Raw genomic sequence first — 24,993 nt, 5'->3', positions numbered from 1 at the left:
ACTAAGCGCTTGGGAAGTACACGTTGGCAACACATAGAGACGGTCCCTACCCAACAGTGGGCTCACAGTCTAGAAGGGGGAGACAGAGAACAAAACCAAACATACCAACAAAATAAAATAAATGGGATAGATATGTACAAGTAAAATAAATAGAGTAATAAATATGTATATACAGGTGCTGTGGGGAGGAGAAGGAGGTAGGGCTGAGGGGATGGGGAGGAGGAGAGGAAAAAGGGGGCTCAGGGTGGGAAGGCCTCCTGGAGGAGGTGAGCTCTCAGTAGGGCTTTGAAGGGAGGAAGAGAGCGAGCTTGGAGGATGTGCGGAGGAAGAGCATTCCGGGCCAGGGGAAGGACGTGGGCCGGGGGTCGATGGTGGGACAGGCAAGAATGAGGCCTAACGATGAGGAGATTAGCGGAAGAGGAGCGGAGGGTGCGGGCTGCGATGGAGAAGGACGGAAGGGAGGTGAGGTAGGAGGGGGCGAGGGGATGGATGGACAGCCTTGAAGCTCAGGGTGAGGAGTTTCTGCCTGATGCGCAGATTGATTGGTAGCCATCGGAGATTTTTGAGGAGGAGAGTGACATGCCCACGGACGGGCCGTGAGCCTGCCATACGGGGGGCGAGGGGGCAGCGGCGGCTGTGCTCGGTGCCTCCTGCCCCTCGGCCTGCGAGCTGTGCCCGCCCCCCCGGCAGAAATCCAAGATCTCCACCTACGAGAAGATGTGGGCGTTGATGAGCAGCCGTCAGCAGACGGCCCTGGTGAAGAACCACGACGAGGGCGTCCAGCGGGTGCTCACCACAGACTACGCCCTGCTCATGGAGTCCACCAGCATCGAGTACGTCACCCAGCGCAACTGCAACCTCACGCAGATCGGGGGCCTCATCGACTCCAAGGGCTACGGCGTGGGGACGCCCATCGGTGAGCCCCGGGGACCCCCTCCTCGGGCCCTCCTTCGGGCCCAGGGAGGGAGGGCGGAGCACCGTGGCCTAGCAGAGAGAGCCCAGGCCTGGGAATCATCATCATCATCATCATCATCATAATGATGACGTTTATAAAGCGCTTACTATGTGCCAAGCACTGTTCTGAGCGTCGGGGAGGTTACAAGCTGATCAGGTGGTCCCACACGGGGGCTCCCAGCCTTCATCCCCATTTTCCAGATGAGGCCGCTGAGGCCCAGAGAAGCGAAGTGACTTGCCCAAAGTCACACAGCTGACAACTGGCGGAGTGGGGATCTGAACCCATAATAATAATAATGGTGGTACTTGTGAAGCGCTTACTATGTGCAAAGCACTGTTCTAAGCGCCGGGGAGGTTACAAGCTGATCAGGTGGTCCCACGGGGGGCTCCCAGCCTTCATCCCCATTTTCCAGATGAGGTCGCTGAGGCCCAGAGAAGCGAAGTGACTTGCCCAAAGTCACACAGCTGACAATTGGCAGAGCGGGGATCTGAACCCATAATAATAATAATGGTGGTACTTGTAAAGCGCTTACTATGTGCAAAGCACTGTTCTAAGCGCCGGGGAGGTTACAAGCTGATCAGGTGGTCCCACGGGGGGCTCCCAGCCTTCATCCCCGTTTTCCAGATGAGGCCGCTGAGGCCCAGAGAAGCGAAGTGACTTGCCCAAAGTCACACAGCTGACAATTGGCAGAGTGGGGATCTGAACCCATAATAATAATAATGGTGGTACTTGTAAAGCGCTTACTATGTGCAAAGCACTGTTCTAAGCGCCGGGGAGGTTACAAGCTGATCAGGTGGTCCCACGGGGGGCTCCCAGCCTTCATCCCCGTTTTCCAGATGAGGCCGCTGAGGCCCACAGAAGCGAAGTGACTTGCCCAAAGTCACACAGCTGACAATTGGTGGAGCGGGAATCTGAACCCATAATAATAATAATGGTGGCACTTGTAAAGTGCTTACTATGTGCAAAGCACTGTTCTAAGCGCCGGGGAGGTTACAAGGTGATCAGGTTGTCCCACAGGGGGCTCCCAGCTTTCATCCCCATTTTCCAGATGAGGCCACTGAGGCCCAGAGAAGCGAAGTGACTTGCCCAAAGTCACCCAGCTGACAATTGGCGGAGTGGGGATCTGAACCCATAATAATAATGGCATTTATTAAGTGCTTACTATGTGCAAAGCACTGCTCTAAGCGCCGGGGAGGTTACAAGCTGATCAGGTTGTCCCACAGGGGGCTCCCAGCTTTCATCCCCGTTTTCCAGATGAGGTCACTGAGGCCCAGAGAAGCGAAGTGACTTGCCCAAAGTCACACAGCTGGCAATTGGCGGAGCGGGGATTTGAACCCATAATAATAATAATAATAAATGATGGTACTTGTAAAGCGCTTACTATGTGCAAAGCACTGTTCTAAACGCTGGGGAGGTTACAAGGTGATCAGGTGGTCCCACGGGGGGCTCCCAGCTTTCATCCCCATTTTCCAGATGAGGTCACTGAGGCCCAGAGAAGTGAAGCGACTCGCCCAAAGTCACCCAGCTGACAATTGGCAGAGCCGGGGATTTGAACCTGTGACCTCCGACTCCAAAGCCCGGGCTCCTTCCACTGAGCCACGCTGCTTCTCTAATCCCGGCTCGGCCACATGACAGCTGTGTGACCCTGGGCAGGCCGCGTCACGCCTCTGGGCCTCGGTGACCTCATCTGTAAAATGGGGATTAAGAGTGTGAGCCCCCCCGTGGGACCGGGACTGTGTCCAATCTGATTACCTTGTATCTACCCCGGTGCTTAGGACAGCGCTTGGCACAAAGTGCTAAAGTACTGTAATCATTATTATTGTTATTATTATTATTATTAATGATCAGTGAGCCCCCCCCCATGGGACAACCTGATCACCTTGTTACCTCCCCAGTGCACATAGTAAGCGCTTAATAAATGCCATTATTATTACTATTATTATTATTATTATTAGTGCCCTGGCCAGATTTCGCTCCCATGGGGGGAGCCGTATCGGTTGTGACTGGGCCAAAACCTGATCACCTTGTTACCTCCCCAGTGCACATAGTAAGCGCTTAATAAATGCCATTATTATTATTATCATTATTATTATTATTATTATTATTAGTGCCCTGGCCAGATTTCGCTCCCACGGGGGGAGCCGTATCGGTTGTGACTAGGCCGAGGTGGGCCAGCAGGCCAGGGCCTGAGCCCCCTGCCCAGCCGTGCCCGACCCCGTTGGCAAGATAATAATAATAATAATAATAATTGGCATTTGTTAAGCACTTACTATGTGCAAAGCACTGTTCTGAGAGCTGGGGAGGATACAGGGTGATCAGGTTGTCCTACGTGGGGCTCACAGTCTTAATCCCCATTTCACAGATGAGGTAACTGAGGCCCAGAGAAGTGAAGTGACTTGCCCAAGATCACACAGCAGACATGTGGTGGAGTAGGGATTCGAACCTATGACCTCTGACTCCCAAGCCCATGCTCTTTCCACTGAGCCACGCTGCTTCTCTATGAGGGGAAGCGACGTGGCTCAGTGGGAAGAGCCCGGGCTTGGGAGTCAGAGGTCATGGGTTCGAATCCTGGCCCTGCCATTTGTCAGCTGTGTGACCTTGGGTAAGCCACTTCACTTCTCCGTGCCTCAGTTCCCTCACCTGTAAAACGGGGATTAAGACTGTGAGCCCCAAGTGGGACCACCTGATCACCTTGTATCCCCCGCGGCGCTTAAAACAGTGCTTTGCACATAGTAGGCGCAAAACAAATACCACCATTATTATCACGAGCCCGTGTCCGGCCGGTCCGGGCTTCCCTTTAAAGGTCTCCGCTTTGGGTCACCGTTCATCGCTCCCCTTCGGGCCGCAGAGCGATTCCTCCTGCGTTCAGTCAGTCAGTCGTATTTATTGAGCGCTTACCGCGTGCAGAGCACTGGACTAAGCGCTTGGGAAGGACAACATAGAGAGACGGTCCCTACGCACCAGTTTCGAAGGGGTGGCGGCGGCCCCGCCGTAGCCGGCCCCCTCGGCCCCGTGTCGCCCCGGCCAGGCTCTCCGTACCGGGACAAGATGACCATCGCCATCCTGCAGCTGCAGGAGGAGGGCAAGCTGCACGTGATGAAGGAGAAGTGGTGGCGGGGAAACGGCTGCCCCGAGGAGGACGGCAAGGAGGCCAGCGCCCTGGGCGTGGAGAACATCGGCGGCATCTTCCTCGTGCTGGCCGCCGGGCTCGCCCTGGCCGTCTTCGTGGCCGTCGGGGAGTTCGCCTACAGGACCCGCCGGAACGGCGACGTCGAGCGGGTGAGGAGGGCCCCGGGGGGAAACCTCTGTCCTCGCACGGAGCGGTCCAGCCCGCTGCGGCCCCCACGACGAGCGCTCAGTCCAGTGCACAGTAAGTGCTCAATAAATACGATTGATTGACACTGGGGGACGGGCGGCGACAGGGCTGTGCTTCGATAGACCCACCTCATCCCCGTCTGCTCCTTCCCTGTGGGCCTCAGGTTCCTCATCTGCAAAAAGGGGACAAGATCAATCTGTCTACGGGAGCGCTGCGGCCTTCTATTCATTCATTCATATTGATTGAGCGCTTACTGTGTGCAGAGCACTGGACTAAGCGCTTGGGAAGTCCAAGTTGGCAACATGGAGAGACGGTCCCTACCCAACGGGGGGCTCACATCATCATCATCATCATCATCAATCGTATTTATTGAGTACTTACTGTGTGCAGAGCACTGGACTTAGCGCTTGGGAAGTCCAAGTTGGCAACATAGAGAGACGGTCCCTACCCAACGGTGGGCTCACATCATCATCATCATCATCATCAATCGTACTTATTGAGCACTTACTGTGTGCAGAGCACTGGACTAAGCGCTTGGGAAGTCCAAGTTGGCAACAGAGAGAGACGGTCCCTACCCAACGGTGGGCTCACATCATCATCATCATCATCATCAATCGTATTTATTGAGCACTTACTGTGTGCAGAGCACTGGACTAAGCGCTTGGGAAGTCCAAGTTGGCAACATCTAGAGACGGTCCCTACCCAACGGTGGGCTCACAGTCTAGAAGGGGGAGGCAGAGAACAAAACAAACCATATTAACAGAATAAAATAAATAGAATAAATATGGGCAAGTAAAACAAATAAATAAGGGTAGGGACCGTCTCTATATCATCATCAATCGTATTTATTAAGCGCTTACTGTGTGCAGAGCACTGGACTTAGCGCTTGGGAAGTCCAAGTTGGCAACATAGAGAGACGGTCCCTACCCAACGGTGGGCTCACAGTCTAGAAGGGGAAGGCAGAGAACAAAACAAACCATATTAACAGAATAAAATAAATAGAATAAATAGGTACAAGTAAAATAAATAAATAAGGGTAGGGACCGTCTCTATATCACCATCAATCGTATTTATTGAGCGCTTACTGTGTGCAGAGCACTGGACTTAGCGCTTGGGAAGTCCAAGTTGGCAACATCTAGAGACGGTCCCTACCCAACGGTGGGCTCACAGTCTAGAAGGGGGAGGCAGAGAACAAAACAAACCATATTAACAGAATAAAATAAATAGAATAAATATGGGCAAGTAAAACAAATAAATAAGGGTAGGGACCGTCTCTATATCATCATCAATCGTATTTATTAAGCGCTTACTGTGTGCAGAGCACTGTACTAAGCGCTTGGGAAGTACAAGTTGGCAACATATAGAGACGGTCCCTACCCAACGGTGGGCTCACAGTCTAGAAGGGGAAGGCAGAGAACAAAACAAACCATATTAACAGAATAAAATAAATAGAATAAATAGGTACAAGTAAAATAAATAAATAAGGGTAGGGACCGTCTCTATATCACCATCAATCGTATTTATTGAGCGCTTACTGTGTGCACAGCACTGGACTTAGCGCTTGGGAAGTCCAAGTTGGCAACATCTAGAGACGGTCCCTACCCAACGGTGGGCTCACAGTCTAGAAGGGGGAGGCAGAGAACAAAACAAACCATATTAACAGAATAAAATAAATAGAATAAATATGGGCAAGTAAAACAAATAAATAAGGGTAGGGACCGTCTCTATATCACCATCAATCGTATTTATTGAGCGCTTACTGTGTGCAGAGCACTGGACTTAGCGCTTGGGAAGTCCAAGTTGGCAACATAGAGAGACGGTCCCTACCCAACGGTGGGCTCACAGTCTAGAAGGGGAAGGCAGAGAACAAAACAAACCATATTAACAGAATAAAATAAATAGAATAAATAGGTACAAGTAAAATAAATAAATAAGGGTAGGGACCGTCTCTATATCACCATCAATCGTATTTATTGAGCGCTTACTGTGTGCACAGCACTGGACTTAGCGCTTGGGAAGTCCAAGTTGGCAACATCTAGAGACGGTCCCTACCCAACGGTGGGCTCACAGTCTAGAAGGGGGAGGCAGAGAACAAAACAAACCATATTAACAGAATAAAATAAATAGAATAAATATGGGCAAGTAAAACAAATAAATAAGGGTAGGGACCGTCTCTATATCATCATCAATCGTATTTATTAAGCGCTTACTGTGTGCAGAGCACTGGACTTAGCGCTTGGGAAGTCCAAGTTGGCAACATAGAGAGACGGTCCCTACCCAACGGTGGGCTCACAGTCTAGAAGGGGAAGGCAGAGAACAAAACAAACCATATTAACAGAATAAAATAAATAGAATAAATAGGTACAAGTAAAATAAATAAATAAGGGTAGGGACCGTCTCTATATCACCATCAATCGTATTTATTGAGCGCTTACTGTGTGCACAGCACTGGACTTAGCGCTTGGGAAGTCCAAGTTGGCAACATCTAGAGACGGTCCCTACCCAACGGTGGGCTCACAGTCTAGAAGGGGGAGGCAGAGAACAAAACAAACCATATTAACAGAATAAAATAAATAGAATAAATATGGGCAAGTAAAACAAATAAATAAGGGTAGGGACCGTCTCTATATCATCATCAATCGTATTTATTAAGCGCTTACTGTGTGCACAGCACTGGACTTAGCGCTTGGGAAGTCCAAGTTGGCAACATAGAGAGACGGTCCCTACCCAACGGTGGGCTCACAGTCTAGAAGGGGAAGGCAGAGAACAAAACAAACCATATTAACAGAATAAAATAAATAGAATAAATAGGTACAAGTAAAATAAATAAATAAGGGTAGGGACCGTCTCTATATCACCATCAATCGTATTTATTGAGCGCTTACTGTGTGCACAGCACTGGACTTAGCGCTTGGGAAGTCCAAGTTGGCAACATCTAGAGACGGTCCCTACCCAACGGTGGGCTCACAGTCTAGAAGGGGGAGGCAGAGAACAAAACAAACCATATTAACAGAATAAAATAAATAGAATAAATATGGGCAAGTAAAACAAATAAATAAGGGTAGGGACCGTCTCTATATCATCATCAATCGTATTTATTAAGCGCTTACTGTGTGCAGAGCACTGGACTTAGCGCTTGGGAAGTCCAAGTTGGCAACATCTAGAGACGGTCCCTACCCAACGGTGGGCTCACAGTCTAGAAGGGGGAGGCAGAGAACAAAACAAACCATATTAACAGAATAAAATAAATAGAATAAATAGGTACAAGTAAAATAAATAAATAAGGGTAGGGACCGTCTCTATATCACCATCAATCGTATTTATTGAGCGCTTACTGTGTGCACAGCACTGGACTTAGCGCTTGGGAAGTCCAAGTTGGCAACATCTAGAGACGGTCCCTACCCAACGGTGGGCTCACAGTCTAGAAGGGGGAGGCAGAGAACAAAACAAACCATATTAACAGAATAAAATAAATAGAATAAATATGGGCAAGTAAAACAAATAAATAAGGGTAGGGACCGTCTCTATATCATCATCAATCGTATTTATTAAGCGCTTACTGTGTGCAGAGCACTGGACTTAGCGCTTGGGAAGTCCAAGTTGGCAACATAGAGAGACGGTCCCTACCCAACGGTGGGCTCACAGTCTAGAAGGGGAAGGCAGAGAACAAAACAAACCATATTAACAGAATAAAATAAATAGAATAAATAGGTACAAGTAAAATAAATAAATAAGGGTAGGGACCGTCTCTATATCACCATCAATCGTATTTATTGAGCGCTTACTGTGTGCACAGCACTGGACTTAGCGCTTGGGAAGTCCAAGTTGGCAACATCTAGAGACGGTCCCTACCCAACGGTGGGCTCACAGTCTAGAAGGGGGAGGCAGAGAACAAAACAAACCATATTAACAGAATAAAATAAATAGAATAAATATGGACAAGTAAAACAAATAAATAAGGGTAGGGACCGTCTCTATATCATCATCAATCGTATTTATTGAGCGCTTACTGTGTGCAGAGCACTGGACTAAGCGCTTGGGAAGTACAAATTGGCAACATATAGAGACAGTCCCTACCCAACAGTGGGCTCACAGTCTAGAAGGGGGAGGCACAGAACAAAACAAACCATATTAACAGAATAAAATAAATAGAATAAATATGTACAAGTAAAATAAATAAATAAGGGTAGGGACCGTCTCTAGTACAGTGCTGTGCACACAGTAAGCGCTCAATAAATACGATTGAATGAATGAATGTGGCCTAGTGATTAGAACCCCGGGCCTGGGAGTCAGGAGGACCTGGGTTCTAATCCCGACTCCGCCACTTGAATGCGGTGTGACCTTGGGCAAGTCACTTAACTTCTCTGTCCCTCAGTTCCCTCACCTGTAAAATAATAATTCATTCATTCATTCAATCGTATTTATTGAGCGCTTACTGTGTGCAGAGCACTGGACTAAGCGCTTGGGAAGTACAAGTCGGCAACATAGAGAGATGGTCATTCATTCACCCATTCAATCATATTTATTGAGCGCTTACTGTGTGCAGAGCACTGGACTAAGCGCTTGGGAAGTCCAAGTCGGCAACATATAGAGACAGTCATTCATTCACTCATCCAATCGTATTTATTGAGCGCTTACTGTGTGCAGAGCACTGGACTAAGCGCTTGGGAAGTACAAGTCGGCAACATAGAGAGATGGTCATTCATTCATCCATTCAATCATATTTATTGAGTGCTTACTGTGTGCAGAGCACTGGACTAAGCACTTGGGAAGTCCAAGTCGGCAACATATAGAGACAGTCAATCAATCAATCAATCGTATTTATTGAGCCATTCATTCATTCATCCAATCGTATTTATTGAGCGCTTACTGTGTGCAGAGCACTGGACTAAGCGCTTGGGAAGTACAAATCGGCAACATATAGAGATGGTCATTCATTCATTCATCCAATCGTATTTATTGAGCACTTACTGTGTGCAGAGCACTGGACTAAGCGCTTGGGAAGTCCAAGTCGGCAACATATAGAGACAGTCATTCATTCATTCATTTAATCGTATTTATTGAGCACTTACTGTGTGCGGAGCACTGGACTAAGCGCTTGGGAAGCCCAAGTTGGCAACATATAGAGACGGTCATTCATTCAATCGTATTTATTGAGCGCTTACTGTGTGCAGAGCACTGGACTAAGCGCTTGGGAAGTCCAAGTCGGCAACATGTAGAGACGGTCCCCTACCCAACAACGGGCTCACAGTCTAGAAGGGGGAGACAGACAACAAAACTAAACATGGAGACAGGTGTCAAAATTGTCAGAACCAACAGAATGAAGGTTATATGCACAGCATTAACAAAATAAATGGAATAGTAAATATGTACAAGTAAAATAAATAGAGTAACAAATCTGTACAAATATATACAAGTGCTGTGGGGAGGGGAAGGAGGTAGGGCGGGGGGGATGGGGAGGAGGAGAGGAAAAAGGGGGCTCAGTCTGGGAAGGCCTCCTGGAGGAGGAGGAGCACAGGACAGACCCAAAATTCATTCAATTGTATTTATTGAGCGCTTCCTGTGTGCAGAGCACTGTACTAAGCGCTTGGGAAGTCCACGTCGGCAACATAGAGAGACGGTCCCTACCCAACAACGGGCTCACAGTCTAGAAGGGGGAGACAGACCACAAAACTAAACATGTGGACAGGTGTCAAGTCGTCGGAATAAATAGAAATAAAGCTAGATGCACGTCATTAACAAAATAAATCGAATAGTAAATACGTACAAGTAAAATAAATAGAGTAATAAATCTGTACAAACATAGATACTGGTGCGTGGGGAGGGAAAGGAGGTAGGGCGGGGGGATGGGGAGGAGAAGAGGAAAAAGGGAGCTCAGTCTGGGAAGGCCTATAACGATGGCATTTAATAAGCGCTGACTATATGCAAAGCACTGTTCTAAGCACTGGGGAGGTTGAAAGGGGATCAGGTTGTCCCACATGGGGCTCACGGTCTTAATCCCCATTTTCCAGATGAGGTCACTGAGGCCCAGAGAAGTGAAGTGACTTGCCCAAAGTCACCCAGCAGATAAGTGGTGGAGCCAGGGATGAAAACCCATGACCTCTGATGCCCAGGCCCGTGCTCTATCCACTATTCATTCATTCAATTGTATTTATTCAATCAATCAATCATATTTATTGAGTGCTTACTGTGTGCGGAGCACTGTACTAAGCACCTGGGAAGTACAAGTCGGCAACAGAGAGAGACGGTCCCTACCCAACAACAGGTTCACAGTCTAGAAACAATAAACAGGCACATTCCCTTGCCACAAAGAGCTTACAGTGCCCAGCACATAGTAGATGCTTCACCGCGCCATGCTGCTTCTCGTGGTATTTGTTAAGCGCTCACTATGTCTACAAGAACAGTGCTGGGCACATACTAAGCGCTTAATCAATCAATCAACTGTATTTATTCATTCAGTCGTATTTATTGAGCGCTTACTGTGTGCAGAGCACTGGACTAAGCGCCTGGGAAGTCCAAGGTGGCAACATCTAGAGACGGTCCCTACCCAACGGCGGGCTCACAGTCTAGAAGGGGGAGACAGAGAACAAAGCAAAACAAATTAACAAAACAAAACATATTAACAAAATGTGGGCCAGAGACCCCATACCCCGGCTACGCCCGGTACACAGCGCCCGTCCCTTCCCCATCCCCTCCCCCTCTAGACTGTACGCTCATTGTGGGCAGGGAATGTGTCTGTTCATCATCATCATCAATCGTATTTATTGAGCGCTTACTATGTGCAGAGCACTGTACTAAGCGCTTGGGAAGTACAAATTGGCAACATATAGAGACAGTCCCTACCCAACAGTGGGCTCACAGTCTAAAAGAACAGTTCACTGTTCTTTACTAATAGAACAGTTCGTATACGAACTGTTCTGAACTAATAGAACAGTTCACTGTTCTATTGTCCTCTCCCAGGCGCTTAGTACAGTGCTCCGCACAAAGTAAGTGCTCAATAAATACAATATCTACTGCCGTGGTCTGGCCCCCCGCCTCGCGCTGTTCCAAAATGCCCGCTGCGGCATCCACGAAGGAAGGCCTGAGTAGCGAAACTCCCTCTCGGGCTACCGGACGTTCGACGCGGGCCGGGGCCGCGTCTACCAATCAATCAATCAATCAATCGTATTTATTGAGCGCTTACTATGTGCAGAGCATTGTACTAAGCGCTTGGGAAGTACAAATTGGCAACACATAGAGGCAGTCCCTACCCAACAGTGGGCTCACAGTCTAAAAGACTTCCTAATCAGTCTAACTCAGCTAGCCAGTTGGTCCTTCAGCTAGCCAGGCGTACAGCGTGAGCCCAGAGAAGCAGCGTGGCTCAGTGGAAAGAGCCCGGGCTTTGGAGTCAGAGGTCATGGGTTCGAATCCCGACTCCACCACACGTCTGCTGGGTGACCTTGGGCAAGTCACTTCACTTCTCTGCGCCTCAGTTACCTCATCTGTAAAATGGGGATGAAGACTGTGAGCCCCACGTGGGACAACTTGATCACCTTGTATCCCCCCAGTGCTTAGAACAGTGCTCTGCACATAGTAAGCACTTAATAAATGCCATTATTATTATTATTATTATTATTATTATTATTATTTGCCAACGACGCCAGTGGAAGGGCAGGCCCTTCCCTCCCTCCTGTGGTCCGGCCCAGGCCGAGCTTTCTGTAGCCCGGGAAAGAGGGCCGGAGGTTCTGGGGTCCGAATGAGCTCCCCCTCTCCATCACCGCCGTCTTACCTCCTTCCCTTCCCCACAGCACCTGTATATATGTATATATGTTTGTTCAGATTTATTACTCTATTTATTTATTTATTTATTTTGCTTGTACCTATCTATTCTATTTATTTTATTTGGTTAGTATGTTTGGTTTTGTTCTCTGTCTCCCCCTTCTAGACTGTGAGCCCACTGTTGGGTAGGGACTGTCTCTAGATGTTGCCAACTTGGACTTCCCAAGCGCTTAGTACAGTGCTCTGCACACAGTAAGCGCTCAATAAATACGATTGATGATTGATTGCTATATTTGTACATAGTTACTACTCTATTTTATTTTACTTGTACATATCTATTCTATTTATTTTAGTAGTATGTTTGGCTTTGTTGTCCGTCTCCCCCTTTTAGACTGTGAGCTCACTGTTGGGTAGGGACCGTCTCTCTATGTTGCCAACTTGTACTTCCCAAGCACTTAGTCCAGTGCTCTGCACACAGTAAGCACTCAATAAATACGACTGATTGATTGATATGTTTGTACATATTTATTACTCTATTTATTTTACTTGTACATATCTACTCTATTTTATTTTGTTAATATGTTTGGTATTGTTCTCTGTCTCCCCCTTCTAGACTGTGAGCCCACTGTTGGGTAGGGACTGTCTCTATGTGTTGCCAACTTGGACTTCCCAAGCGCTTAGTACAGTGCTCTGCACACAGTAAGCGTTCAATAAATACGATTGATTGATTGATATGTTTGTATATATTTATTACTCTATTTATTTATTTATTTTACTTGTACATATCTATTCCATTTATTTTATTTTGTTAGTATGTTTGGTTTTGTTCTCTTTCTCCCCCTTTTAGACTGTGAGCCCACTGTTGGGTAGGGACTATCTATGTTGCCAACTTGGACTTCCCAAGCGCTTAGTCCAGTGCTCTGCACACAGTAAGCGCTCAATAAATACAATTGATTGATTGATATGTTTGCACATGTTTATTACTCTATTTATTTATTTATTTTACTTGTACATATCTATTCTATTTATTTTAGTTTGTTAGTATGTTTGGTTTTGTTCTCTGTCTCCCCCTTTTAGACTGTAAGCCCACTGTTGGGTAGGGACCGTCTCTAGATGTTGCCAACTTGGACTTCCCAAGCGCTTCGTACAGTGCTCTGCACACAGTAAGCGCTCAATATGATTGATTGATTGATATATTTATACATATTTATTACTCTATTTACTTATTTTACTTGTACATATCTATTCTATTTGTTTTATTTTGTTAGTATGTTTGGTTCTGTTCTCTGTCTCCCCCTCCTAGACTGTGAGCCCACTGTTGGGTAGGGACCATCTCTAGATGTTGCCAACTTGGACTTCCCAAGCGTTTAGTCCAGTGCTCTGCACACAGTAAGCGCTCAATAAATACGATTGATTGATTGATTGATTGAGCGAGCCAGACCCTCGGAGGGGCCCCCTTGACACTGGGCCACATTTCCCCGCGGGCCCCCGTGGCTAACTCTTTCCCCACCGGCCCCAAGGTCTGTCTCTCAGGGCCATCGTGGAGGAGCTGGGGCTCTCTCTGAATAATACTAATAATTGGCATTTGTTAAGTGCTTACTATGTGCAAAGCACTGTTCTAAGCACTGGGGAGGATACAGGGTGATCAGGTTGTCCCATGTGGGGCTCCCAGTCTTAATCCCCATTTTACAGATGAGGTAACTGAGGCCCAGAGAAGTTAAGCGACTTGCCCAAGATCACACAGCAGACATGTGGCGGAGTCGGGATTCGAACCCATGACTTCTGACTCCAAAGCCCGGGCTCAGGAAGCCACGCTGCTCAGGAAGAGGTCGCGGGCGAAGCCGAAGCTGTTCTTCTCCAGCCTCCTGACCTGCCGCCGGCGGGAGGAAACTGAGGACTGAGCCAGGCCGGGGGGCTACTCCGGGAACCTCGGGGGCAACGGCGGGGGCTTCTGATGGCGGGAACGCTCGGCACGATGCCAACTTCCGTCGTGGGGGCCGATGGCCTCCGGCTGGCTCTCTCAGGGAACGGATTTACCCGCTCGCTGGCCCGTATTCGTAGTACCAACCGTAGCATTGATTAAGCACTTCCTACGTGCCAGGCACTGTACTAAGCACCGGGGTAGATCCGAGGCAAACACCGTCCCGTCGCTGTACGCGTCCCTTTTTGGACCAGCGGGAATATAAAGGGAGGGTTTTTCAGGAGGCTTGGGGAGCGCCCTGTCTCTGTTTCGCCTCTCAGTTTAGAAGCCATCCACAGGATTCATTCAATCGTATTTATGGAGTGCTTACTGTGTGCAGGGCACGGTACTAAGCGCTTGGGAAGGCCAAGTTGGCGACATCTAGAGTCGGTCCCTACCCAACAATCAATCAATCTTATTTATTGAGCACTTACTGTGTGCAGGGCACTGTACTAAGCGCTTGGGAAGTACGAGTTGGCGACATAGAGATGGTCCCTACCCAACAATCAATCTTATTTATTGAGCGCTTACTGTGTGCAGAGCACGGTACTAAGCGCTTGGGAAGGCCAAGTTGGCGACATATAGAGACGGTCCCTACCCAACAATCAATCTTATTTATTGAGCCCTTACTGTGTGCAGAGCACTGTACTAAGCGCTTGGGAAGTCCAAGTTGGCAACATCTAGAGACGGTCCCTACCCAACAGCGGGCTCACAGTCTATAAGGGGGAGACAGACAACAAAACCAAACATATTAACAAAATAAAATAAATGGAATAGATATGTACAAGTAAAATAAATAGAGTAATAAACACAATCAATCAATCGTATTTATTGAGCGCTTACTGTGTGCAGAGCACTGGACTAAGCGCTTGGGAAGTCCAAGTTGGCAACACAGAGAGACGGTCCCTACCCAACAGCGGGCTCACAGTCTAGAAGGGGGAGACAGACAACAAAACAAAACATATTAACAAAATAAAATAAATAGAATAGGTATGTACAAGTAAAATAAATAGAGTAATAAATACGAACCATCAATCAATCAATCGTATTTATTAAGTGCTTACTGTGTGCAGAGCACTGTACTAAGCGCTTGGGAAGTCCAAGTTGGCAACATCTAGAGACGGTCCCTACCCAACAGTGGGCTCACAGTCTAGAAGGGGGAGACAGAGAACAAAAACAAACGTATTAACAAAATAAAATAGAGTAGATATGTACAAGTAAAACAGAGTAATAAATACGAACAATCAATCGTATTTATTCAGCGCTTACTGTGTGCAGAGCACTGGACTAAGCGCCTGGGAAGTCCAAGTTGGCAACATCTAGAGACGGTCCCTACCCAACATTGGGCTCACGGTCTAGAATGGGGAGACAGAGAACAAAACAAAACATACTAACAAAATAAAATAAATAGAGCGGATATGTACATGTAAAATAAATAAATAAATAGTGGGCTAACGGTCTAGAAGACGGTGGTTGGGGGGGTGTACCTGACCTCCCCCCTTCTAAATCAGGGCACTGGCATCAGTTGATCCTCCCGCTGGTCCTGGATGCTCCCACCGTGATCCCAGTCCAACGGACCGGGGGGACCGCGGGGGGATCCCGGAGGAGGAGAGAGGATGGTACGGAGCGGGGACCACCTCCGCTGGACGCGGTCCACACTGAGAACCGGGTGAAGGGAGAACCACCAGCCGGGGACTCCCGGCCGGGCGGGCCGCAATGGGCGGAGTTTGGCCTTCGACCCCCGAATCACTGGCCAAACCCCCCCAGAGGTCACCAGATGGGCCAGCCTATCTGGGATAAACGGAGAATTGGGGGGAGAGGTGAGTGAGTTAGGGAGGGGGTGAGTGGAAGGAGTAATAATAAGAATAATAATAATGGCATTTATTAAGTGCTTACTATGTGCACTGTTCTAAGCACTGGGGAGGTTACATCTTACCTCCTTCCCTTCCCCACAGCACCTGTATATATGTATATATGTTTGTACATATTTATTACTCTATTTATTTATTTATTTTACTTGTACATATCTATTCTATTTATTTTATTTTGTTACTATGTTTGGTTTTGTTCTCTGTCTCCCCCTTTCAGACTGTGAGCCCGCTGCTGGGTAGGGACTGTCTCTATGTGTTGCCAATTTTGTACTTCCCAAGCGCTTAGTACAGTGCTCTGCACACAGTAAGCACTCAATAAATACAATTGATGATGATGATGATGATGATGATGATCAGGTTGTCCCATGGGGGGGCTCACAGTCTTGCTCCCCATTTTACAGATGAGGTCACTGAGGCCCAGAGAAGTGAAGTGCTTTGTCCAAAGTCACATAGCTGACAAGTGGCGGAGCTGGGATTTGAACCCATGACCTCTGACTCCAAAGCCCGGACTCTTTCCACTGAGCCACGCTGCTTTTCTAGACTGCGAGCCCACCGTTGGGTAAGGACCATCTCTATTATATTGCCAACTTGGACTTCCCAAGCGCTTAGTACAGTGCTCTGCACACAGTAAGCGCTCAATAAATACGACTGAATGAATTAATGTGCTCTATCCACTAGGCCACAATGCTTCTCTAGACCTCGCTGCTTGGGAGACAAACCTTCCTATCAATAAATGACCGGACTTCACCCTCGGCGCCGGGCAGGTCCCGGCCCCTGATCTCCCTGGAATCAATCCACCAATCCATCGTATTTATTGAGCGCTTACTGTGTGCAGAGTACTGTACTAAGCGCTTGGGAAGTACAAGTTGGAAGCCCCCGGTGTGGGCAGGGTGGGGCGAGGACAGGGTGTTGTCCAATGGAATGGGAAGACATGTTCCCAACTTGTTCTATATGTTCCCAACTCGTACTTCCCAAGTGCTTAGTACAGTGCCCTGCACACAGTAAGCGCTCAATAAATACCACTGAATGAAAGAATGTGCTCTATCCACTAGGCCACAATGCTTCTCTAGACCTCGCTGCTTGGGAGACAGACCTTCCTATCAATAAATGGCCGGACTTCACCCTCAGCGCCGGGCAGGGTCCGGCCCCTGATCTCCCTGGAATCAATCAATCATATTTATTGAGCGCTTACTGTGTGCAGAGCACTGTACTAAGCGCTTGGGAAATACAAGTTGGAAGCCCCCAGTGTGGGCAGGGTGGGGCGAGGACAGGGTGTTGGCCAATGGAACGGGAAGACACGTTCCCAACTTGTTCTATATGTTGCCAACTCGGTCTTCCCAAGCACTTAGTACAGTGCCCTGCACACAGTAAGCGCTCAATAAATACGATTGAATGGAAGACAGGGGGGCTGCTTCCAATCTCCTCCCCGAGACACGGGAGATTAGAGAGGGGCCCAGGGTCTCGATGAAGACAGCTGAGTGGAAGGATTAAAGTCCGGCGCGACGCAATGAAGAGCTTTAAGCCCAATTTTGGAATTCATCAAAATCCCCGAACACTAATCGGATAAATCCCTTGGCTCCGATCCCAAGCCCTCTGTCCCGCTCATCCCCAAAACACACACAAACACACACACAGGCCATCCAGCCCCTGGCCTTGACTGTGAGCCCACTGTTGGGTAGGGGCCGTCTCTATGTGTTGCCAACTTGTACTTCCCAAGCGCTTAGTACAGTGCTCTGCACACAGTAAGTGCTCAATAAATACGATTGATTGATTGACTGGAGTGAGCACCCAGCCAGTCAGTCAATCGTATTCACTTAATAATAGTAATAATAATAATGATGGCATTTGTTAAGCGCTTACTATGTGCAAAGCACTGTTCTAAGCGCTGGGGGGGGGAACAAGGTGATCAGGTTGTCCCACGGTGGGGGGGCTCACAGTCTTCATCCTCATTTTACAGATGTGGGAACTGAGGCTCAGAGATGTTAAGTGGCTTGCCCGAGGTCACACAGCGGACATGTGGCGGAGCTGGCATTCGAACCCATGACCTCTGACTCCAAAGCCCGGGCTCTTTCCACTGAGCCACGCTGCTTCTCACAACTATAATAATAATAATGAACTGAGCCATGCTGCTTCTCACAATTATTATAATAATAATAACGATGGCATTTATTAAGCTCTCACTATGTGCAAAGCCCTGTTCTAAGCGCTGGGGAGGTTACAAGGTGATCAGGTTGTCCCACGGGGGGGCTCACAGTCTTCATCCCCATTTTACAGATGAGGGAACAGAGGCTCAGAGAATAATAATAATAATAATAATGATTTGGGTATTTGTTAAGCACTTACTATGTGCAAAGCACTGTTCAAAGCACTGGGGGGATAGAATAATAATAATAATAATTATGGCATTTATTAAGCACTTCCCTTACAGATGAGGGAACAGAGGCCCTGAGAATAATAATAATAATAATGATGGTATTTATTAAGCGCTTAACTATGTGCAAAGCACTGTTCTAAGTGCTGGGGAGGTTACAAGATGATCAGGTTATTCCACGGGGGGCTCACAGTCTTACTCCCTGTTTTACAGATGAGGGAACTGAGGCCCAGAGATTAATAATAATAACAATGGTATTTATTAAGCGCTTACTCTGTGCAAAGCACTGTTCTAAGCACTGGGGAGGTTACAAGATGATCAGGTTGTTCCACGGGGGGCTCACAGTCTTCATCTCAATTTTACAGATGAGGTCACTGAGGCCCAGAGAATAATAATAATAACGATGGTATTTATTATGCGCTTACTATGTGCAAAGCACTGTTCTAAGTGCTGGGGAGGTTACAAGTTGATCAGGTTGTTCCACGGGGGGCTCACAGTCTTACTCCCCATTTTATAGATGAGGGAACTGAGGCCCAGAGAATAATAATAATAATGATGATGGTATTTATTAAGCGCTTACTTTGTGCAAAGCACTGTTCTAAGCGCTGGGGAGGTTACAAGTTGATCAGGTGGTCCCACGGGGGGCTCACAGTCTTCATCCCCATTTTCCAGATGAGGTAACTGGGGCACAGAGAAGTGAAGTGACTTGGCCAAAGTCTCACAGCTGACAACTGGCGGAGCCGGGATTTGAACCCATGACTTCGGACTCCAAAGCCCGGGCTCTTTCCACTGAGCCACGCTGCCCACAAGCTTCTCCCCTGCCTTGGGGGGAGAAATCGCCCTTCCCGTCCTTCCCTCCGGCCCGCGGGGACCTTGGGAAGACCGCAGGCCACCGATCTCGCGACAAGCTGGGCCAGGGCGCCCAGTTCAGTGCTCCCCACACAGGAAGCGTTCAACAAATGACAATGAACAAACGGGGTCAGAAAACCATCAGACCATCGTACCGGGATGACCCGCTGTCCATCGCTTGAGTTTATTTTATTGTCGGGAAGCCGTCTGGGGCTAAGATTCATAGTGGCTATGCCACCGTGGTTCTCCATTCACGTGAGTGGAGTGTGAAAATAAATCACACCCACAGAACACAAGAATGGACATTGGAAAGCCTCTGCCATTTTAGTCCTATAATAATGCAAGTATCCTACCACTGTTAGGGAATTAGATGGCCCTCTGTCTCTTTCCTTCACTAGTAATGCAAGTACCCTACCACCGTTATGCAATTATATGGCCCTCTATCTCTTTCCTTCACTGATAATGCAAGTATCCTACCACTGTTAAGGAATTAGATGGCCGTATATCCCTTTCCTTCACTAGTCATGCAAGTATCCTACCACTGTTATGCAATTAGATGGCCCTCTATCTCTTTCCTTCACTAATAATGCAAGTATCCTACCTCTGTTATGCAATTAGATGGCCCTCTATCTCTTTCCTTCACTAATAATGCAAGTAACCTACCACTGTTATGCAATTAGATGGCCCTATATCTCTTTCATTCACCACTAATGCAAGTATCCTACCACTGTTATGCAATTAGATGGCCCTCTGTCTCTTTCCTTCACTAATAATGCAAGTATCCTACCACTGTTATGGAATTAGATGGCCCTCTATCTCTTTCCTTCACTGATAATGCAAGTATCCTACCACTGTTATGCAATTAGATGGCCCTCTATCTCTTTCCTTCACTAATAATGCAAGTATCCTACCTCTGTTATGCAATTAGATGGCCCTCTATCTCTTTCCTTCACTAGTAATGCAAGTATCCTACCACTGTTATGCAATTAGATGGCCCTCTATCTCTTTCCTTCACTGATAATGCAAGTATCCTACCACTGTTATGCAATTAGATGGCCCTCTATCTCTTTCCTTCACTAATAATGCAAGTAACCTACCACTGTTATACAATTAGATGGCCCTATATCTCTTTCATTCACCACTAATGCAAGTATCCTACCACTGTTATGCAATTAGATGGCCCTCTGTCTCTTTCCTTCACTAATAATGCAAGTATCCTACCACTGTTATGGAATTAGATGGCCCTCTGTCTCTTTCCTTCACTAGTAATGCAAGTACCCTACCACCGTTATGCAATTATATGGCCCTCTATCTCTTTCCTTCACTGATAATGCAAGTATCCTACCACTGTTAAGGAATTAGATGGCCGTATATCCCTTTCCTTCACTAGACATGCAAGTATCCTACCACTGTTATGCAATTAGATGGCCCTCTATCTCTTTCCTTCACTAATAATGCAAGTATCCTACCTCTGTTATGCAATTAGATGGCCCTCTATCTCTTTCCTTCACTAATAATGCAAGTAACCTACCACTGTTATGCAATTAGATGGCCCTATATCTCTTTCATTCACCACTAATGCAAGTATCCTACCACTGTTATGCAATTAGATGGCCCTCTGTCTCTTTCCTTCACTAATAATGCAAGTATCCTACCACTGTTATGCAATTAGATGGCCCTCTGTCTCTTTCCTTCACTAGTAATGCAAGTATCCTACCACTGTTATGCAATTAGATGGCCCTCTATCTCTTTCCTTCACTGATAATGCAAGTATCCTACCACTGCTATGCAATTAGATGGCCCTCTATCTCTTTCCTTCACTGATAATGCAAGTATCCTACCACTGTTATGCAATTAGATGGCCCTCTATCTCTTTCCTTCACTAGTAATGCAAGTATCCTACCACTGTTATGCAATTAGATGGCCCTCTATCTCTTTCCTTCACTGATAATGCAAGTATCCTACCACTGCTATGCAATTAGATGGCCCTCTATCTCTTTCCTTCACTGATAATGCAAGTATCCTACCACTGTTATGCAATTAGATGGCCCTCTATCTCTTTCCTTCACTAATAATGCAAGTATCCTACCACTGTTATGCAATTAGATGGCCCTCTATCTCTTTCCTTCACTGATAATGCAAGTATCCTACCACTGTTATGCAATTAGATGGCCCTCTATCTCTTTCCTTCACTGATAATGCAAGTATCCTACCACTGTTATGCAATTAGATGGCCCTCTATCTCTTTCCTTCACTGATAATGCAAGTATCCTACCACTGTTATGCAATTAGATGGCCCTCTATCTCTTTCCTTCACTAATACTGCAAGTATCCTACCACTGTTATGTAATTAGATGGCCCTCTATCTCTTTCCTTCACTAGTAATGCAAGTATCCTACCACTGTTATGCAATTAGATGGCCCTCTATCTCTTTCCTTCACTAGATAATGTTTTTGTTCATTCATTCATTCAATCGTATTTATTAAGCACTTACTGTGTGCAGAGCACTGGACTAAGTGCTTGGGAAGTCCAAGTTGGCGACATCTAGAGACCGTCCCTACCCAACAGTGGGCTCACAGTCTAGAAAGGGGAGACAGGGAACAAAACCAAACATATTAAGAAAATAAAATAAATAGAATAGATATGTCCAAGTAAAATAGAGTAATAAATCCGTACAAACATATATACATATATACAGGTGCTGTGGGGAAGGGAAGGAGGTAAGGCAGGACACGGAGGCCAGCGGGCAAGGCGGGGAGGTTGGGGAAATAGAGTCAAGGGGAGCCAACGGAGCAGTGAGGGGATTCTTCCCCAAGTGTTCCCAGCCCAGGACGCACACAGCTGGGCCACCCCAACAGAACCGGTCCGGGCCCCGGGACCAGAGTGGGGAAGTGAGGCCGTGGCGGAGGGGACTTGGGACTGCTCCTCTCCTAGGAGGCCCACCTCCTGCCGGGAAGTGACCCCCCCACACACACACCCCAGATCCCACCCTGGATCCCACTGCCCCATCGGGCGCATTGGGAAACACGTGGTGACCGTGGTCCGGCCACAGGGATCCAGAGGACCACCGCCCGCCAGCCGAGGAGAGAGCCGTGGGGTCACGGCTCAAGCCCAGACCCACTGTTGGCCACGTCGAGGACTCCGGTGGTGGCCAACCCGGCGGCGCAGGAGGGACGAGTCCCCAAGACAGATCTACCAACTCCACCGTCCTCTCCCAAGCGCGTACTACAGTGCTTTGCACCCATGTATCACTCAACAAATTCCATCGACTGGTGGATCTTCTCCAAGACCGCGGGCAGGGACCGTCTGTTTATTCATTCATTCATTCGTATTTATTGAGCGCTTTACTGTTATAGTGTCCTCTCCCAAGCGCTCAGCACAGAGTAAGCGCTCAATAAACACGGCCAACCCACTGACCGGGGCTTCTCGGAAAGGAGAAGGGGTTTGCCGTGGGCTCGGAAAACCACCGGTCCACGAGAGAGATACCAGGATCACCGACCGTCATCACTTGAGTTTATTTTACCGTCGGGAAGCCATCTTCGACGGAGGTGGCTTTAAGCTTTATCCCCTGCCTGCCCGACGGGTTTCGGAGCCGGGCGTAATCACACGTGCCGGAACAAACGGTTAAAAATGTCTTACAAGTTCAAAATACGTGTTTCGAAAATGAAAAAGTTCACCTGAGAATCCAGTATTGATCACCAGCGCTGCTGTCCGTGTCCTCTTTGGCAAGTTGAAGATGGGGCCCGGTAGCCATGTGCAACATGGAAGTCGACTGCACCGTGTTGCTCTCGGATTCCTGCAATGCTGCTGAGGGAGCATGAAACTACAGCAAGTCGTGTTTTTTTCTTTTTTTAGAAAAAAAAAGGAAACAAAAACCACACAACGCAACAACCGAAAGCAAATATTTTTATAAACCCAGAGATTACATCCACGGCCACGTGTCGGACGGCGGCCCGCAGCCGTTGGCTTTAGTATTTCGCGTTAGGAAAAAAGAACAAAAAAACAGCCCTGGAAACGGATGTTACGTGATTGGGGTACGGAGGAGGAATTAGTCAAGGGAACTTTGGGGGACAAAAGCCCATTTGGCGAGAGGACGAGGTGATCGGACGCCCGCGAGGGACCAGAAAGACCCGGAAGATTTGGAAGAATGATTTTGCATATTCTGTGCAGGTGGGGAGAGTCTCTTTAGAGGTATTTCCATCCTCTCGCGTCTTTCAGCCACTTGGCTCTCTTGTCCCCGAGTCTCAAAGACACAGACACACACACACTCGCTCTCTTTCTCTCTCTCACACACACCCCTAGCCGAATCAACGTTATCTTCTTGAAAATTTCACTTCCCAACAACAGAAGAGGCTCCAATCCCGTCCCGACCCTCCGACTCCAACCCCCCGGATCAACCCCAAAGACAAGCAAGGACTGCTTCGAGGGAGGATCCCGCTGTCCAGCTCGGCACCTCGATGTCACCTTGAAATCACTCGGAGATGAGGTAGTGTCGTTTACTTGTATTCCATGCTGCTGGCGGCTACTGAAGTAGTAAGCTATCCGAAAATATTACATCTGTACACGTCGGGCATTCGACAGGATTCCTTAATGCTTAGGGATCCCGGGAGAGGCTGGACTCCAGGCAGCTACCGGATCCTTCCGAAATCCCGGAGATAAGCGGGGCCCCGGCCTGAAGCGCCCGATGGACCGGTTGGAGTCCGGGGGAACCGGACCCCCGCGCCCACTGGCAAGAGAAACAGTCGGGTCAACGCTGAGGTAGGAAATCAAGGAGTCCGTTGGCCTGTTGGAGAGTCGATGCCTGTAAACCGGAACAGTTGTCGAATTTTCTCTGAGGTCGATTCCCGGTCCGGAGAGGACGGCAGCTCCGGGAGACGGTGTCATCTCTCTCTCTTCCCGTCCCGTCCCCGGCCTGGCCGGCGGGCTCGGCCCCCGGACCGACTTCGGGGAAGACTCCAGGGAGGGAGGGCGGGAGCCGCCCGGGCCCACTCTCCGACCGGGAACTCTGCGCCACAAGTCCACCCGCCCCGCGGCGGGGCCTTCCCGGTGGCCGGCCTCTCCGGATCCCGCACGCGGCCGCGGCCCGCGGCGACGAGGGCGGCTGTTTTCCGTGGGCCCCCCCCGACTCCTCGATCATCACCAATCGTATTTATTGAGCGCTTACTATGTGCAGAGCACTGTACTAAGCGCTTGGGAAGTACAAATTGGCAACATCTAGAGACGGTCCCTACCCAACAGTGGGCTCACAGTCTAAAAGACTTCTCTTCCTCCCTTCAAGGCCCTGCCGAGAGCTCACCTCCTCCAGGAGGCCTTCCCAGCCTGAGCCCCTTCCTTCCTCTCCCCCTCGTCCCCCTCTCCATCCCCCCATCTTACCTCCTTCCCTTCCCCACAGCACCTGTATAGATGTATATATGTTTGTACAGATTTTTTTACTCTATTTTATTTGTACATACCTATTCTATTTATTTTATTTTGTTAGTATGTTTGGTTTTGTTCTCCGTCTCCCGCTTTTAGACTGTGAGCCCACTGTTGGGTAGGGACCGTCTCTAGATGTGGCCGATTTGGACTTCCCAAGAGCTTAGTACAGTGCTCTGCACATAGTAAGCGCTCAATAAATACGATTGATGATGATGATGATGATGATGATAAAAGACTCCTCGATGCTACCAATGGGCAGGCGGGCAGAGCCTCCGCGTCCCTCCGGGGCTCCCGGCCGGCAGAGGGACGTGCCCGCGCCCCATCCTTCGGGACTCCTTTTCCGCCAGCAGTGACCACCCCGGCGGCCCGGGGAGAAGCTTCGCCGGGATCCGGGCCGGTGGCATTCCTCGGCCGCCAGCCGGCTTCTTCCCCTCGGACGGCGCGATCGCTTTGGACCGCGCCGGCCCGGAGCGTCGTCTCCCCCGCCGCCTCCGG

The 24,993-nt window shown here is 48.4% G+C and overlaps 1 protein-coding gene across 1 annotated transcript in view; it reads left to right on the top strand.

Moving 5' to 3' along the window:
* GRIK1 (glutamate ionotropic receptor kainate type subunit 1) overlaps positions 1-13,761 on the top strand; it is a 57,300-nt gene extending 43,539 nt beyond the window's left edge. Inside the window, exons 14-16 of the mRNA XM_038766217.1 lie at positions 691-916; positions 3,984-4,234; positions 13,722-13,761. Coding sequence (XP_038622145.1) covers positions 691-916; positions 3,984-4,234; positions 13,722-13,730 — 486 coding nt within the window. The 3' untranslated portion in view covers positions 13,731-13,761. The remainder of the gene's footprint in view (positions 1-690; positions 917-3,983; positions 4,235-13,721) is intronic.
* The last annotated feature ends 11,232 nt before the right edge of the window (positions 13,762-24,993 follow it).

The sequence above is a fragment of the Tachyglossus aculeatus genome, chromosome 24 (genome assembly GCF_015852505.1).
Source record: "Tachyglossus aculeatus isolate mTacAcu1 chromosome 24, mTacAcu1.pri, whole genome shotgun sequence".
In the NCBI taxonomy this organism is placed as follows: domain Eukaryota; kingdom Metazoa; phylum Chordata; class Mammalia; order Monotremata; family Tachyglossidae; genus Tachyglossus; species Tachyglossus aculeatus.
The sequence above is the reverse complement of the archived record's forward strand: the minus strand, read 5'-3'. Positions and strand labels throughout refer to the sequence as shown.